This window comes from Callionymus lyra, chromosome 1 (assembly GCF_982586985.1).
Source record: "Callionymus lyra chromosome 1, fCalLyr1.hap1.1, whole genome shotgun sequence".
In the NCBI taxonomy this organism is placed as follows: domain Eukaryota; kingdom Metazoa; phylum Chordata; class Actinopteri; order Syngnathiformes; family Callionymidae; genus Callionymus; species Callionymus lyra.
In genome coordinates this window covers 29,665,425-29,683,902 of record NC_141818.1, presented here as the reverse complement: position 1 = coordinate 29,683,902, position 18,478 = coordinate 29,665,425, and the positions used below count along the sequence as shown (strand labels likewise).

The 18,478-nt window shown below is 39.8% G+C and overlaps 1 protein-coding gene across 3 annotated transcripts in view; it reads left to right on the top strand.

Moving 5' to 3' along the window:
* Positions 1-18,078, top strand: part of rims1b (regulating synaptic membrane exocytosis 1b) — a 47,787-nt gene extending 29,709 nt beyond the window's left edge. For all 3 annotated transcript variants that reach the window (XM_087800470.1, XM_087800462.1, XM_087800480.1), the window contains 25 exons: positions 158-281; positions 552-598; positions 673-788; positions 859-989; positions 1,073-1,244; positions 2,346-2,499; positions 2,641-2,697; positions 4,466-4,616; positions 4,731-4,841; positions 5,152-5,214; positions 5,445-5,522; positions 6,358-6,477; positions 7,564-7,650; positions 8,813-8,878; positions 9,147-9,260; positions 9,487-9,593; positions 10,325-10,428; positions 10,934-11,094; positions 11,267-11,428; positions 12,964-13,181; positions 14,150-14,294; positions 14,473-14,585; positions 14,736-14,837; positions 14,920-15,059; positions 15,125-18,078. In XM_087800470.1, coding sequence (XP_087656596.1) covers positions 158-281; positions 552-598; positions 673-788; positions 859-989; positions 1,073-1,244; positions 2,346-2,499; positions 2,641-2,697; positions 4,466-4,616; positions 4,731-4,841; positions 5,152-5,214; positions 5,445-5,522; positions 6,358-6,477; positions 7,564-7,650; positions 8,813-8,878; positions 9,147-9,260; positions 9,487-9,593; positions 10,325-10,428; positions 10,934-11,094; positions 11,267-11,428; positions 12,964-13,181; positions 14,150-14,294; positions 14,473-14,585; positions 14,736-14,837; positions 14,920-15,059; positions 15,125-15,343 — 3,062 coding nt within the window. In that variant the 3' untranslated portion in view covers positions 15,344-18,078. The remainder of the gene's footprint in view (positions 1-157; positions 282-551; positions 599-672; positions 789-858; positions 990-1,072; positions 1,245-2,345; positions 2,500-2,640; positions 2,698-4,465; positions 4,617-4,730; positions 4,842-5,151; positions 5,215-5,444; positions 5,523-6,357; positions 6,478-7,563; positions 7,651-8,812; positions 8,879-9,146; positions 9,261-9,486; positions 9,594-10,324; positions 10,429-10,933; positions 11,095-11,266; positions 11,429-12,963; positions 13,182-14,149; positions 14,295-14,472; positions 14,586-14,735; positions 14,838-14,919; positions 15,060-15,124) is intronic.
* The last annotated feature ends 400 nt before the right edge of the window (positions 18,079-18,478 follow it).

Below are 18,478 nucleotides of genomic sequence, written 5' to 3'. Positions count from 1 at the left end.
TGTTGCACTCAACAACATAGGAATTGCTATGGTGCATTCAAAGGTGTAGGACATATTTTATTGACTGAAAAAAACAAAATAAGCATGTAATGAATAAAAACAGCCTGTGATTTGTTTGTTCTTTAGCTAGATATTAACGTAACAATCTCTGCTCAAGGTGATGAGGTGCTTCAGTGGAATGGCAAGTCGTTACCTGGAGCCACAAAGAAAGAAGTGTACAATATAATTCTGGAATCTAAGGCTGCACCTCAAGTGGAGCTCATTGTTTCAAGGCCTATTGGGTAAGATCAACGTTGTCATCACTGAATGATGTGCCTGAAAAAGGCCCAGGACCAATATCATACTGAAAATGTTTTTATTTAGAGACTTTATTTCATACAATCTCAAATAAATAAAATACTGACACATTGACAACAAAACGAACACGAATGGAAAAAAAAGAAGAATCTCTGAAATGTAATATGTTTATTCTGCAATGCGATAATTAGTCAAGTACGAAGTAAGTTTCTTTACCTACTGAGATATAAAATATATCTTGTTTTTATATCCAGAGACATACCAAGGATTCCTGAGTCCTCCCACCCTCCCTTGGAATCAAGTTAGTATCATTATTGTCATGTTAATCATCGCTGAAGAAGTGAACTGTTACTTAGTCAGTTCTTTGTCATGTAGCTGGCTCAAGCTCGTTCGAGTCACAAAAAATGGACCGTCCATCCATTTCTGTGATGTCCCCAACAAGCCCAGGGACAATAAGAGAGATGCCTCTTATACTTCCTGGTCAGCTCTCTGTGAGTACACGTGGTGGAGGAACTCATCGAGATGGTCTTTCTGTATCTAATGCTTATTCAACTGGTCCAGGTGAAGCTGTGGTACGACAAAGTAGGTCATCAGTTGATCGTCAACGTCCTTCAAGCCATAGATCTGCCAACCCGACCTGATGGACGACCTCGGAACCCTTACGTCAAAATGTACTTTCTCCCTGACAGAAGGTTTGTTGATATTGTCTACGTCATATTGAAGATACATTTCGTAGGACACACATGACTCGGGTGCTTTATGTTCCCTTCTCTAGTGACAAGAGCAAACGACGGACAAAAACAGTGAAGAAGAGTGCTGAGCCCAAGTGGAACCAGACCTTTATCTATTCACACGTTCACCGCCGGGACTTCCGAGAACGTATGCTGGAGATCACAGTGTGGGACCAGCCCAGAGTCCAGGAGGAGGAAAGTGAATTCATGGGCGAGGTAAAAGACACGTCAACTCAATCCTGTTGGTATTGATGGGCTTATGAAGCTTCATGAAGCATTGTCATCATTTTCAGAGCTCAGTAGATGGCGCTGTTGGCTTCAAAATTTTTAAAATGCTTCGAAATGTGAGGCTAAATTTATCTCAATAATTGTGTTCATTCTTCTTCACCAAACAAATTCCTTTTCCACTCATATCAATCGAGTGATTCTTAAAATTCGAATTTCCTTCAAGTTCCTTTTTAGAGTTATAGACAAACATGTGTGTTCATTTTAATGTAGCGACCGGAGCTCAAGTTTTCATCTTCATCTTGTATCGAAGCCTCAAATTGTTTGAAAACTTTTTTAACAATGTCTATATTTCAATGTCATTCGTACCAGAAAGGCTTACATGTTACACAGACATGTTAAATATTGGGCAGGCTCCCAGTATAGAAATAGACTAATGGTAGATGGAGAATGACAGCAATGCTTCATGAAGCTTCATTAGTCCATCAATAAACATTACAATACAATTCTTTTGTTTATAATTAACATATAAATTGTGTGTACTTAAACATTTTTACCTGCATTGAATGGAAATGTTTAATTGTAAACATCAAATTGTTTTCTATCATAGTTTAAGATAAAACAAATGACGAAACACAAGAAAGCTTAGAAAGTGTGGTAGATGGCAGCCAGTATTTTAATGTACGTAATGCTGTAACTAAGATCGTATCACACCAGATTAACTGACATGTGGAAATCAGTTTTACCAAATTATTATATTATAAATTATTACTAACTCCGTAGTTGAGGTTTTTCTGCAGCTTTGTTATTTCATTATTCTATTCTATACTGCCTACACAAAAAATAAGAAAATGTTGTGTTTACAACTGATCTGATTCATATTTTATGATATGTTTATATAAATATCCCTGTTGGATTCAATAATCTTAAATAATGGTGGATTTTTATTCATGTTTATACTGTATGTACGTGTGCTCTTGAATGAGCTTCATTCTTTCTTTCATTGATGGAAAAACAAAGAGATTTGCATTTATAAAGTTAGATTCACCCACTCGATGAGCGCAAGACCGTAACTTCTTTCTTGATTTCTAGATCCTCATCGAGCTGGAGACCGCTCTGCTGGACGACGTCCCTCACTGGTATAAACTCCAGACACATGATGCGTCCTCCATCCCTCTTCCCCAGCCGTCACCGTACCTCCCTCGCAGACACGTCCACGGAGACAGTCCCAGCAAGAAACTACAGAGTATGTTCCTCTGGGCGTTTGGAGACGATATATTATTATTTTGGTTAATAGGATGTTTGAGTGTGTGCTTGCTAACTTTCTCCTCTTTGTCTCTCTGAGCGCCTAAACCTCGTGTGTATGTGTGTGTTTCTGTGAGCGCAGGATCTCATCGCATCATTGATGCAGAGTTTGATGATGGTTTGATGGTAGTGACTAAAGGTGGGTGGGGGGCATGGTTGCTAAGCATTATCTTGTAGTCGCCAATTAGGCGTCCAGCACTGGATCAATTATTTTATCTTTCTGCCTATATAATAGTCAAACTACTTTACTGAAGTCTGGCTTTGTTTTAAAAACATGTCATTACTTATTCCTGTAACACTTTGTTAGCCGTGAAGTTTGATAGTATGAGAAGACCTCCACAAGTGGGTTGCTATTGTGTCAAACACATACCAGTGTTTATAAATATCGATAGCTCCTGAGTAGTCGCTGTAAAACATGATGTAATCGAAACACTAGCACAATGCTAGTGGAGCTAATGACGCTGATGCTAGTCGCCTAGGTGCCACCTCAAACAATACCACCATAAAAATTCAACTGGCTCCAGATGAAAAAGCATACCCTTCCTAGGTCTCGGTCATTCTGTATTAGATTTAAAAAACAACTTATACATACTTTTGTTATTACATCCTTGTTACTATGTTATGTTGAGAGAATATTAATCAATTATTTGGTCTATTCTTTGCATTGTATTTTAAAATTAATATAACAAATGAAAATAAGTTTCACAATCTACAAAGATTTACAATACTTGTCTTCGTACAAAAAGGTCAACTGCAGCCAGACTCTCTACTTTGTTCAGCTCAAACGACCTGTGTTTATTTTATTATTTATATAATGTATCAGTAAGAGACAAGTCTTGAGTCAGTCTTTCCTTTCCTCTGCTGGCCTTAGAAACACAAGTGCACCGAGTGCATGTGAAATTGTAGACGACACACAAGCTCATCCACCACATCACCATTCCCCTTCCATGCATGTGTTTCTAGTCTTGCTTTCCTCACTGAAGTCTTCACCAACATTATGTGGGAGAGTAGATGAACAACCACTGGGTTTTCTGACTGTTTCTGCTTTGGCTTCATTTACAACCTGCAGTCAATTACCCATTAGAGTGACGTGAGCAGGAAGTTCAGGCTTCTCTTTAAAACAAAACAAAACCGTCCAGAATGATAGGGTGCCAGGTAGGGCGTGTACCTTTTCATTCTGTACTGGAAAAAAAACCTGACTTCTAGGCATTCCATGTTTTTATTAGAGCCCCTTTCTACTACATAGTTCAAGCCCTACTCGACTCGGCTCACCAAACTCTTTAGTGTTTCTACCGACCATGCTATCTACGAAGGGCATCCTTACATAGCACTTACATAGAAACTTTACTTACCAGACAAAAAGGTTTGGGACCTTGTCCTCGGACCCAAGATCCCTTTTTTTCGGATTGACATACACTAATCTTTCTCACAATGTTTTTTTTTAAATGGCTGGTACAGTGACGTCACTCTCTGACCAATCAGACGCCGGCAGTCGGTCGACCTCACATTTGCGGTGCCGACTCGAACCAGATCGCAGATCAACACAACACATATTAGATAGTGTCAAGTTGAATAGAATAGGGCTAACACCTAACCAGTAGAAAAGGGGCACTAGTCACATGGAATAGACATGAGTTATTACAGTTATTAGAAGTAAACCACGCTTCTTTGATGATTTTCTTTATAAGCAACTTTAAGTTTGACTACCCCTGTGCCCTAAAACATCTTGAACATATGTTCTTGATGTCCAGATGACATTGTAGAAACAGTCACTACTGAGCTAGCTCATGTTACACTCTCTTTAAAGTGTCTTGGAAATGTTCCACAGCTGGCAACTGTAGTGGATTGGAGTAGATTGTTTGAATGTTTATAATGTTGTTTATTAGCAAGTGTTATCATATATTCAGATGCAGAGCGTAACTCCAGAGAGAGGGAACGGGGTAGTACTCTGGCCGTGCCCGAGCAGCGAGGGATCCAGCACAGATCCCGATCAGTGTCGCCTCATCGCGAGGATACTTGTCGGGCGCGCTCAAGGCCAGCACATGTGCCCATGCAGAGGTGAGACTCATCAAGACAGAAATATGTAGATTAAATTAAGATTTGGCGTGCCACAGGGTACATGTATTGGGCCCCTAATTATTGAGCTTGATGAACATGTTTTTTTTTACACAGGAGTCTTGATGAGATCCATCACAATCGACAGCCCTCACCCTCCAACTACCACGACCGCCATTTGGAGCACCAGCGCTCCGCCGACTCGGATTATGAATACTCTGAGGACAGGTAACCTTGTTTATGGACGATAAGTCAAATAAAAAAATAAAAAATCCACGGCTCTGGTGCGAGCCAAAAAACACCTAAAGATAAACATTATGTTAGTTTGGTTGACAGATGTTTTTATATTTAGAAAAACCAATGTGTATCATGAACAACTAATTCTGCTAATTAGTGCTAATTGAAGATCTTCTGTAAGAGTCCAAATTGTGATTTCTCGGTTTGTCTCATTCATGAATCCATTGTTTTTTGTGTCCATTCTCTTCTTTCTTTCCCCCCCCTCCCGCCATCCATTCACCTATCGTCATGGCACTGGCAGTGAGGTCTTGGAGATGCACCGGTCCATCCGAGGTGGGAGTGCAGAGTGTCTGCACACAAACAGGTAAACTGAAAATGAAATAGAAAGAAAAGCATTATTCAACTTGAGTTACATTCACCTACATCTTCACGACACAAAGGCCTGTCATGTTGCTTTGCTGTAAAAGGAACTGTGTAATTATTTGTGCGTAGAGAAAAAAAATTAGGAAATTATATAAATCAAAATGTTTTATTGCCTTTCTTTTCATGTTATGATGTCACTCCCTCTCTATTTTTATTTTTTTGCATGGTCAGAGGCATATGTAGAGTCAACAACATACTTCCCCCTAAAATGCCTCTGTTAGTTAACGGTATCCATAAAGACCTTTACAGGTAAGAATCATGTTTTGGAAAAACAAGTATTGTGTTCCTTTCCTGACCGTACTCAGCTCCCCCAGGCTGGTTAAGACTTGTAACCGCTCCAAATGTGTCCCAGAATGCTTTGTCCAGTTTTATTTGGGTGACGTGCTTATTTGCTCAGTCATAATGTTTCTTTCCTTTAAGTTTTCCTTCTTTCTTCATCCCTGATACAGCCCTGTGAACGTAACGAAATCTTCTTGGTCTCTAGAGTCCTGAATGGTCTCTTTAAAGTCTTAGATTATCGATGACAACAATCTGAACTGATTTCACAAGCTAGCCAATTTGCTTTCTGATATTTTCTAGAATTTTCCTGAAAACACATTTATAACCAGTTTTCCGTTGATGTGCCGATGAAACATCACAAAACATTGTCCTCATTTTAGCCCACTAGATGGTTTTGGGAAACATTTTTTAGAAACCTCTGTCCATTTAAAAATAAACCGTGTTATATAAAGACCTGTGAAAAAGGACACTGCTTCATGAAGCTTCATCAGGCCGTCATTACTTTTTAATTTTTTTTGGTTTGGAACAGCAGCTTGTTCTTTGCCACACCTAGTTTCTGAATTAATTAATCTGGTCACATCACATAACCCTTTATAACAACCCAACCCTATTGGTGATTGACCAATCGTATCACATTAATCTTTAAGCAAAATCTACCTTTTTTCTTAATGGGACCAAAAAATAATAACAGCTAGTGAACTGGACCAAACAAACACATGATTTTTCCTTAATTTTTTTGTTTGTGTCATTTTGTTTTTCTTTTCTTTTCCTTTGTTTTTTCTCACACAACATCTGTGGTGTTCAGCTCCACCCTTCCTGCATGTCTAAAGAACAACTCATCCCCCAGCAAAGAGCGGGACAATCACATGCCTCGTAGCATCCTCACACACCGCGTGCTCAGATTCACAGATGAGGTCACAGATAGGTAAGACCCCCCCATCCTAACCCCCAATATACCACCATGAGATCAGCCAGTAAAACCCATGTTGTGATATTATTGGTCAAGGTTAACTGCAACAGTCATTTAACTATTACAATGATGTATTATATTGTAATGAGTGCTTTAAAATTATATTCCTTTTGCCAAATAATATTTTTTTAATTTGATATTGAAACACTATTTAACTCAATTTTTCTATCTTATCAATTTAAAAAATATATCTATTTTCACAACCAACAGTGGCATCTACAGAGCTTGAAAGAGTAGACTGCTTCATCAGCCCAATACTGAGTTTTTACTGTTTGTTTAGACAACATGCTTTGTCTGGCAACGGACCAGCAGAGGCTTCTCAAAGTTGTGATTAAGAAAATCTATTTTTTTATTTAAAAAGAAAGACAGTTTAGGTGTTTCAGGTGTGCAGACGGAACAATACAGTTGTTGTCATTTTTTTAAATTTTTATTTAATACATTTATGTTTTGTACCCCGGGTTACATAAAACACAGACACGGCAATCTGTAATATATCCTGAATATATGACTATATAAAGGGTATTCTTTGTTGCTCTGTTAATCTACTGGTTGACACAGAACATTAAACAAACACTAAAAATTGTCAAAGCTTCATCCATGTGAGCCCTTTAGCCCTTTTATAATGCTGTATGCTTCGTCAAGCAAGAGCCCTGAACCAACCATCTGTCACATGTGACTTTAACTTACATGACAAGCCGGCACTTCAGAGTTAATGTAGTTCAAGTCACTTTTCATCCATTCTCTCTCTCTCACATGAACACATCGTGTTAAAACAAGGATCTGATTTCCATGGCAACCTTGCATTTGAGTGGTCTCCATTTGTAGAGCTGCAAAATTGACGAGAGCTGTAACACGTTCTGCAAGGTCTAAGCCTCTTTCTCCTTCTGTCTTTTTGTCTCTGTCTTTTCTCTCTGTCAAATCCCCTCCTACTCGTAACTGTTCCCTTTCTCACGTTATCTTCTTGACATTTCTTGTTACCCCCTCCCATCTCCCCATCCCCCTCCTTTTCATGCTCTCTGCTGTCACCCTGTGGCGATGCAGCGACCTGCAACCTGTGCTGGACAGAGTGAGGAGTGCCAGCACCACTTGTCTGAGGCCTGGCAATTTTTACTCTCCTGACAGAGAAAGGTATGGATGATAAAATGTACACCCTTAGCGTTACTTTTTATTTGCAGTTTTATTTACTAACAACCAACGATTTAAGTCTTTGCAGTTTTCACTATTATTATTTTGTGATACATCAGGATAACTGTGCATTCCTGCACATATAGGAAATTCACCAAACAAAAACAAGGAAATTATCTTAAACAGACAAGGGGAAGAAATTAAAATATAAATAACTTTCAACAGTAAAGAAACCACTGGGGGAGAAATTAAGAGCATGCAGACGACAAAACCACACTCACTTAAGAAACTAGAAAACCTTAAAGGCACCTGGGAGATGATGCAAGAGTTAAGGAACAATTAAGAGGTCAACTTTTCAAGTAAAGGAATAAGTATGATCTGACACCACGGACTGGAACTAGGAAGCTTAGGAAGAAGCTGCAGAGGCGCTAATTGCTGATTGTTTCCATTAACCTTTGTCATTAACCTGTCAAGAGAGCAGTAGAGTTGAGGGCCTTGTAAAATAAATACAAAAAGACAAAACATATAATAAAATTATACCTGCATTACTTCCATTCAAAAATGAATTGATGATTAAATATATATTTTACCTAGCGCCAGGAGAAAGTCCCTGTCATCACTCAGGAATAACCTACACATATAGGTTTGTTTTTAGGTCAGCGATAACCGACAATCTTTTAGTGCCCCCCGTGTTTCCCTCAATGTATTGTCCTCCATGCATCTCACTGTCAAAGGCACCTCATATTCATGCTTTCTTGTATTTTGGAAGTGGAATTACATTTTGTCCATCCTAGACCTAGAGGGCACATCTCTGGAAACACCACCTTTTTTACACTCATACTTTCATGAAAACATAGATTCTCCTCATAAAATAATGCCCACATTTCTGCCCTCCCTTACTTCAAATGTGTTGGTCGAGTACATAATTCCTTGTTGTTCATTCATAGTTTTGATACCTTCAGTGATAATCTACAATCTATATAGTTGTGAAAATAAAGAAAACACTTGGAGTGAAATGGTGTGTCCAAACTTTTGGCCTGTTCAGTGCATCCATAACTATTATCTACCGCCCCATGTGCATCATAATTTGACCACTTTTCATCCTCATCATTACATTTGTTTTCTTTCTTTCTCTCTCCACGTTGGGATGTATTTGTCAACATAGGCAGTGCAACAATTCGTCCAGTCAAAGCTGTGTCAGGGGAAGCAAAGGAGTATTGGAAGGTGATAGGTAAGATCAACAATCCATCCATTCCTCCATCTATCCATTTATCCTTCCATTTATCCATCCATCTGTATCCATGCAGTCTGTCATTATTCACAAAAAAGTTGGAGGCATCTATCAAATCCATCCATCCATCCAATCTTAAACAAAGAAAATAAAGTACAAAACAACGATTTAGAAAAAACACCCTACAAAACTGATTATATCAGCGACAGCTATACATATTTCAAAAAGCTTTCTTTCTTCTTTTCTTCCCGTCATTTGCGAATGAAAGCCGTATCCAGCCCACGTCTATCCTGCGTGGAAGTAGGGGAAGAGGAGGCCCACTTAGGCCTTTTTGCCAAACAACATTGACTGGGTCCTGTCCTAACTCTCCACAACCAGACAGGTGCACGACCCTGGCTCCCTCCCTCTGAACCACATCTGTTGTAGCCCTTTCCGACTGTCTTTCCTTCCTAAGTCATGTAAAGATAGTTGGCGGGGATCCTTTTAAACAAGCACACTCACTTTAAAACTACTTTAGCCTTCAAGTCCCTTTTATACTTTACCTTGTTCCAGGTGGACACCTGATCCTTGTTCTTTCTTTTGAACGTCTTTTTTCACCTGTCTCGCAGAGCTCACCCTTACGCCTACCCTTCATCTCCGACTGCGACGTCATCATCAGGTCGAAGAGTCCGACAGCTACCTCAACTGCCTGCCAAAAGCAGTAGCATAGAGCAAGGTTGGTTCTGTTCGATCAATTGCTATTCATGGTGATATGGTGACCAGTGTTTAAGATAAATTAAGGGACAGAGGTGGAAACAATACGAGTAGAACTGGATTTTTTTTCATTTAATTCAATTCAATTTTATTTTGTGTGTCTTATGATAACAAAGTTATATATAGTTATATATAAGAAGTTATAGTGGAGAAAGGAAAAACCGATCCGGCAACTCAATAATGAGTAAAGCACAGTGTGGCTTTGGCGAGGAAAAACTTCCTTTTAGAAGGCAGAAACCTTGAGCAGAACCAGACTCATTGTTGACGGCCTCCTGCTGTGACCGGCTGGGAGGAAGGATGGGGGGAAGACAGATGGATGGAGAGAAGAGTGAGGGGGGATACAGTGACAGAAAAGAGGAGAGTATAGAAGAGTCCAAGGACATGATATGTCAAAAGCCAATATATATATATTTTTAAACAGATAGTGTCTAGTTTTGAAAGGTCGTTTTACACATTTTTACAACAAACTAAATTTACGTTATTTCTTACATATATGAAGCAATGACGATGACGCATCTTCTGTGCAACTTGTAGAAGTTACACTTATGCAGCAACACCACACGCTGCCGGATAATTGCTTATCTCCCATCCCAACAGTTTCCAAAATGGGCAAAATTTAGAAAACTCAGCATGTCACCTTTTCTAGGACGATAAGAACTACATGTTCTCTGTCTCACGTTTAATTTCTCGCAGCGCTTGCTGTCGAAGAGCGAGCCAGACAGCTGCAGATGAAAGTACATCCCTGCCGGCCTTCTTCCTCACGAGACCCTGACATGGACGTCAAGACCAAACGAGAGGTGAGAGTCCCATTCCTACACAATTGTTGCAAAAAAGGTGGATTTTTTTAACCAATTTTGTTATCGATTGTTTGGAAAATCATACTTTTGTAGCTATTCTACAACTTTTTTATGAGCTGGACACGGGATTTTTCATATACTTTTATATCATATGTACAAATTTTGTAGATTAGATTTTATTATTTTTATGTTAATTTGCTATTCTATCTAATGAAATAATACAAATTTAAACTTTATAATATCTGTTTCTTTAATTATATACTTTTATATTATATGTACATATTTTGTTGATAGTTATTTTATTTTTCATGTACAAATAAAACATAAATTGCTATTCTATCCGATTACATAATACAAATTTTAGCTTAATAATATACCTACTTATAGCATGTTATTATTATTATTATCATGATTGTTATTGAAGTATTTGGTCATTTTCTTCTGTTTTTTGACTGTGACTTTTCAAACTTTTTTTAACGCTCTTTGCTTACGTGTATATTTATAGATGTATGCAGAGCAGCGGAGGAGCAGCGACAACATGTCCGCCAGGTCATCAGATAGTGACATGAGTGACATGTCGGCCATCTCCCGTGCCAGCAGTGCCTCACGTCTTAGTAGTGCGAGTTACATGTCCATCCAGTCCGAACGACCGGGCGGCCGACTCAGGTCAGTCGCTGATGTTCACCGCATCACTGTTTCCTTTCACAAGCATGATCATCTTTTGCATGCTAATCAATTTCTTTTCTTTTCTCCTGTGCATGTTGCATGCTACTGCCCTTCCGTTTTCACATTCTTCTATCCACAAATAAACCATATACTGAATGGGTTACAAACTTAGATCTAAGTCTTTAGAGGAAGAGGAAGAGAGGAGGGACAGCAGGAGGATTTCATGGGGGGTGAACGGCGAGGAAGAAAGAAGGAGGGCCGCAGGGAAGAGACGCTTTTCTCAGGAGTTGCAGCGCAGGAGACACACAGTCACTGGTGACACCAGTGAGCCAAGGTAAATGTGCTATAACATGGAGCTGCACATCAAATCAAACCTCTTCACTCAAGTTGGTCATCGAACTGCCGCTGGTCCTGAGGCACAATAGTGTAGGATTACCAGAGATAGAGAGACCACCATATCCCAAGTGTTCTGTGTTGAATCCTCCCGTCATATTTAAGCCAAAAGCGTGTTCAGGAACCATCAATAGATTCTGATCCACAGACCTCAGAGCCAGAGCGGGGCTGTAAGGCTGGATCAGATCACTGATGGAAGGTCTGACCATGAATAGATCTGAAAGTAAGAACCAGAATTTTTAAGTTGATTCTGAAAGAGTCAGTGAAGAGATATCAGGATTGGAGCGGGTATCTACTAGAGCGGGTCAGAATTCTCGCTGCAGAGTTTTGTATAAACTGCAGGCGAGACAGCTACTTCTTGTTAAGACATGAACACAAACTGTTGCTTTAGTCCAGTGTTTAACCACAAGGGGGCCTAAACGTAGTTAATTGTTTGTTTTACGCTTTCTGGGTTCTTCACAGAAAAAAAAAGTCAGGAAAGATATAATAAGACTATTTATCAAATAAACAAAAAACATCTCTGGGTTCTTTTCAGAACATTAACTTTCATTAGACCCTAGAACATAGTCTATATTTTTATTTAGCTACTAGCTAAAAAAATATTTACCTCCTAAAAATTGTGGGTCGGATATTTTTTGTCAATTACTGTATTTATAATTTTAAAAAATCAAATTGACCATCCATTCATTGAAAGACCCGCTCCGCCCACCTCATAAACACCCTGTGAACAAACTTAACTCGAGTCAGAAGGCAGGAAGAGTAGAAGTAACTGTTGTCTCCTCCTTCCTTAACCTTGGCTTTCTATTTCGATTCTTCTTTGTAATTTCTCGAGTGTTGCACTAGTTTGCTTCACCTGTTGGTTTGTACCTAAACATGGGTTTGTTAGTAACCGTGGATAAGTGTAACTCTGCATGTCTTAGATCCCTCCTTGCATGCATCCTGTGCTGTGACTGTCTGGACCCCCTCCTTCATCCAGAACGGGACCCACCCCTTCCATCCAATTCATCTGCTGCACCTAACTCCCTCCCTCCCGATCAGTGGGCAGCGGAGAGGCCTCAGTCCACCCTGCCTCTTCCCCTCAGTTCTCTGTCTCGTCCCGGACACTCGGTCAGTCTCCAACATGTAGATAGTAGTATGGGCGACACGGGAAGTGTCTCCAGACTTTCAGTCGTCACACTGACTCCCTCTGAGGGGACAGACATTCGCCTGCTTCTCTACACCCCAGGGAGACGCCGGCGGGTCCTGAGCAGCTTTGCTCCTCGACTGATAGAATGTCTGAGAGCGATGAACAGTTGAAGAGGTCATAGTCATCTGTTTATGCTACTTAAAGAACGACTAATAGAAAATTTAAAAAAATGGTCTGAGTAATGTGTCATGGTCAGTAACTTCACTATGTGACTGACTGAAGGTAGAGTTATACAATCCTCACTCGTGAAACCCCTTGGCTCCATGTGATTTCTCTCTCACTCCCTCTAGTCGTCACATGAGGGCGTCCGTGGGTCGCAACATGATGAAGAGCTCCAGCGTGAGTGGCGAGATCTATTCCCAAGAGCGCACCGATGGCAGCCAGTCAGACACCGCCCTGGGCACTGTGGGCGGAGGCAGCAAGAAGAGACGCTCCAGTCTGAGTGCACGAGTCGTGGCCATCGTCGGCAACCGCCGCAGCCGCAGTACGTCACAGATCAGCGGCACTGGTAGGTTGGGCCAATGCTTTGGCAACTACTGGGTTAATCTTGGACCTCTATTGTATCATCAGTATGTGTCCGTACAAAACTCTCTTTTCATTGAACGATTACTTAAGAAAATGTGCTTCTCCCACTGAAAGCACTTGGTTTTTCTGGAGATGTATCAAGATTTGTGACTGGGCGTCATCAATCCAGGAAGTCTCCACCTCCGAGGGGCTCGTTGTATAAACAAAGTGGGGCGGGATTACAGCTGGTTGGAGCAGCAGTGAAGCCATTATTACGTCATAATGGACTCTCGTAACCTCTCATTTGCCCAGATTTCAGACAGGAACTTTATGAAATAATACATTTAAAACATGATCATGATGAGGAACTTACTGCATCTTGGAGAGGAAGACTTCAACATTTGAAATATGCAAGTGAGTCAGGAGAGTTGGGTTTTCACTTTAGTTTGCCTTTAAGGGGGGGGCGTTCCCCTTTTGTTTTGTTTTCACCAAGGAGTTTAATGTGGAAATTATCGACTTTGTTGTGAGTACATGAAAAATTGCTTCACACTAACACGCTGATCAGCAGGATTAAGGCCCCGAGGAGACATGAATGTAATTTTTTTTGATCTCGAGATATCAGTGTCTTGAGATATTTGTCTCTCATGATGTTCTTATGTTGAGATATTTGCATCTTATAATTGTCGCGTCATTGATGTCCCAGTTCACTAAACCAGATTAACCAGACCAGTGAAGTCGCAGTTCTATTGTTTTATAATTTAGTCTTTTTTTTCAATCTGTTTAATGATCCTAACCGTTGTAGTCCTTTTAGAGAGCATTCATCAATAAAATAATCAATACACTATTCTTTTATTATTTCAAACGTACTAGTGTTTTAGGATTTTCTAAAGATGTTTTGTTTTAGTACATTTCCTTATACAAAACGGAGAATTAACTCTGACCAACTCCATCGTCATTTTTGTCTTTCCAAAGAGGGCAAGAGTAAGAAGGAGAAGGGGGCCCCCATCCAGAGGAGCACAGAGACCGGGATGGCAGTAGAGATGTCCAGGAACATGAGTCGACAGCCCAGCAGAGAGTCCAACAATGGCAGCATGAACAGCTGCAACTCTGAGGGAAAGTTAGTATTTTCTCATAATACACTTCAAAATCACAATCTTTTGACTTTTAGTCGCATGTGTTTTCTCTTAAGTCTGGACCTTATGACAGAAAAAATACTTCACACTGTGTAGTGAAGAGGTAACTTATTCAAACAGTTTTACAGACTGACTTGGTGCTTTTCTCCTGCTTTCCCTCAGTTTAATCTTCTCCAGCGTGAATCTGGGAGCCAGCAGTCAGTTTAGTGACTTCCTCGATGGACTGGGACCAGCTCAACTAGTGGGTCGGCAAACTCTGGCGACACCTGCAATAGGTAAGTCGCCTCTTTGAATTTCTCTTTTTGTTTCCCTTGTTTGCAATAGAAAAACACCCCCTTTGGTCCGGAGAATATTCTGAAAGGATCGGCAACATGCTTCATTAATCAGGATTCCAGATTTTTAAATTGTGCTCTCGCCACGTTCAGGTGACATCCAGATTGGGATGATGGACAAAAAGGGCCAACTGGAGGTAGAAGTCATTAGAGCGCGAGGGCTTGTCCAAAAGCCTGGATCAAAGTCCCTCCCTGGTAAAAAAAAAAAAAACACAAAAAAATGTCTTCTATTATTTTAATCCGCTTCTTCAACTAAAAAATGTTTTTGAACCTGTAGCTCCGTATGTCAAGGTCTACCTGCTTAATAACGGAGCCTATGTGGCCAAAAAGAAAACAAAGATTGCGCGCAAAACTCTTGACCCACTGTACCAGCAAGCACTGCTTTTTGAGGAGAGTCCACAGGGTAAAGTCTTACAGGTACGCAGATCAAAGGTTTTCCATCACGAAGTGTCAAAGTGCTGAAATGTGGATCTTGTCCTCAGGTGATCGTATGGGGCGACTATGGTCGCATGGACCACAAAAGCTTCATGGGAGTTGCACAAATTCTCTTGGAAGAACTAGACTTGTCAAGCACAGTTATCGGTTGGTATAAGTTGTTCCCGCCCTCGTCACTAGTGGATCCGACGCTCGCCTCCATAACACGACGAGCCTCGCAGACATCGCTGGACAGTTCCTCGGGACCCCCCGGGGTCCGATCCTAGTGGACCAACAGCTCTACACTGCTCATGAAACATTCTGTAGAGAAAAACGACCACGTGGCGCCGACGGCAACAATCAGAACAAGGGGAAAGCTTTGTTGAGATCTGACAATCACTTCTGTTGTTGTTGTTCTTTTTTTTTGGATAAAGCGCCGTGTTCTGATTTCTCACGTTCATCAGAGAAACATCTTATGGTTTTGCCCGAGCTGCCCAAGCTCGGGGTCAAGCAGGAAGGAGCTGAATCAACAACAGCGAAGAATTGTACGTTATTGTTGGAATGTATGAACTTGCAAGTGGCGGCCTCGTCCAGAACCCGAACCGTCTTGACTGCCAGGAGCTCGGCCAGCAGGCCAGCTCAATGCACAGCGCCTTCTACCGGTGCCTCGCCCTCGGAGCCGCTTAACTGGTCCCGTTCTCCGTCGAAAGAGCTTCAACATGTTTATCATGACCGCTCTGAGGCTTTTGTCCTTCTTTTTTGGTTCCCCTTTGTTAGTAAGGGCACAATGTTTCTTCAGTGCTAATGTTGTCGGTGTGATGTGTGCATGGAGAGACCACAAAAGATTAACAAAGTCTGTGTCTGTAATACAGGTGGGATGTTTGCTTTATTCTTTTTCACCTTTCTTTCACTGCTGGAAAACTTTGTCGTCTTTGTAAAGATGTCTGACAGCGCATTATGTCAACTGAAATGTGTAAAAATAAAATGTGACTCAAATACGGTGCCACATTATGTACTACGTATGGTTTAACAACAAATTGCTTATTTTTTTTCATAATAAAATGTCAAATATCGTGACAAAAATATAATTTGAGGTTCTTCTCAAGTAAAGCAAGTTTTTGCTCTACATGGCAAATCAAATCTGCCCATCAATCCTAATTCGCTATCAAACTTTAGTGCCTTTTATAGGTTATTACTGTTCTCGTTCTTTCCTCCTGAGTATACTGTAAGTGGCTTGAGAAGCTTCATGATGCATTGTCATAATTTTCAGAGTCCACTAGATTCTTTGCTGTATAAACTTTTTAAATTTAAAGCCAACAGTGTATTCTACTGATCTTAAAAAAACAATGCTTCTTGAAGTTTCTTTAGCCTTGTTACGTCCCTCTAAACCCATTGTCCCTCAATTGTTTATTTGAGTCATGGATAATGTCTAAAAGGACACTTCCTACTACTACACAAATATATATTTTTTGACATAATTATACATTCTGTTACAGAATGTGGCACCTTATTTCAGAAAGTCTGTTTTCCTACCTAATGAATTCAGAATAAGGGTCGAGTCAACGATATTTGTTCCACCAGTTGATGTCTCTTTGTACCACTGCAAGGAACATCACTGTAAAAAAATAAAAAATAAATGACAAAAGATAAAAAAATGTTTATTAAATAAAGATCAAATCATTCACGTTTATGTTTCACAGGGTTCTGTATTCATTCCCCACCTTCATGGTTTCCAAACACAAGCACAAGAAATATCTATTTGCGTTTATTTTGTACGACCCTTTTTGGAGTATAAATTATTTTGAATAGAAAAAGAAACAGAAAAGAAATCTGTGAATGTCAACAAAACAATATGAATCGATGTGTCCATGTGCTCGTCGGAAGGGGAGTGGGTTTAAAAATGAGTCGCCGTTATCTTCTTCTCTCTTAAGTGTCAGGATTTTATTTCTCTAAATTTCGTTCCACAGTAAAACATTTGCGAAGAACCAATGAAGCTTCATGAAACATTGTTCTCATTTCCACTTTGAGCAACTATTTGAATGCTAACAGTGCCACCAATAAGAAAAATGTTTCACAAAGCTTCATCACTAGGAAATATAAAATGAAGATGCTCAAGAGTTTTAGTGTTTGTCTCTGTGTCAAAGGATAAACTGGCGAGCTCTCCCACATGTCGACTCCTTCATATAACCTGGTGTCAGATGACGGATAGCACTATTGAAATGGGCAAGACGTGACAAATGATTATTTTACGTTTTGGAAAAACAAGAGTCTCTGACAGCACATGAACACAGACAACGATTTCATTATCCTTTTGACGTTCCATCCCCTCTAGTGGGGCTGGCATGGCTGGAACCAGGTCAAGCTGCATGCACTTTATCTTTTATTGATTTGTTATGTTCCAGTTTTATTCTTTGACAAACAGATAGTGAATAAAGGATTTAGATGTTAGTTCCGCATACTGTAAGACCGCTTGTATGTTGCATGCAGTTGTACAGTTGGCTCGTACTTGAATATTAAATAGATAAAAACAACCAATCAAAGCCATTCCCATGTTGCAGAGAACCGTCTTATGTTCCAGTGCTGAATGTTTAGCAACTGATGATGATGTTGATGTCTTACCTGGTCTGGAATCACAGTTTACCTCATTGATTCAAGATAACTATGTAAAAAACAACAACAGGTGTATGGACTTATCTTTAGAAAAAACAAAAAACATTTGAGATACTTGAGATATCTTCAAAATGGAGATACACACACACACACTGTTAATATTTGCTCACTGTTCATTCGTTAGGTAATCAATAATTGGAAAAAGTTGGCTTTCACAAATGATTAGACTGTTTAAATCTTAACACACTTCCCCCCAAAAAATATTTTACGATCCGATATTATCAGGAAAAACAAACAAACAAAAAGAGTGTTTACGACGTCAATAATATGGAAGAAAATAAAGTAAAATTTACTTTAAAGGGTTTCTGGCTTGTATAACAGCCGGGCTCAAATGATGTGTATGTTTTATATTTTCAAATAATGAGGGGGTTGGGGGGTTCATTTTTATTATTTACTAATAAAGAGAATGTGTGAAAGAATTGCTGTGTGACGTTTTCTTCTTATCACTTTCTTCAAAATAACTCTTGATCACTGGTATCAAAGATATATTTTAGATATCTTGAAAAAAACCTAAATTGTCAAACTCAACAGCAGATTTTTCTTTTAGCAATATTGACATATGAAACTATTTTGTTTTGAAATGTTTAATCCATTGGAATAAATGTCTTTTAAATGACCACAGTGTCATAAATATTTCTGAAACCAATAGAAACTGCGCCACTGGCCAGCAGATGGCGCAGTTTGCCGGTTGAAAGACAAACGCTTCACTGTCAAATTTACCAAACCACGTGTCCTAGGGGGAGAGAGGAAGT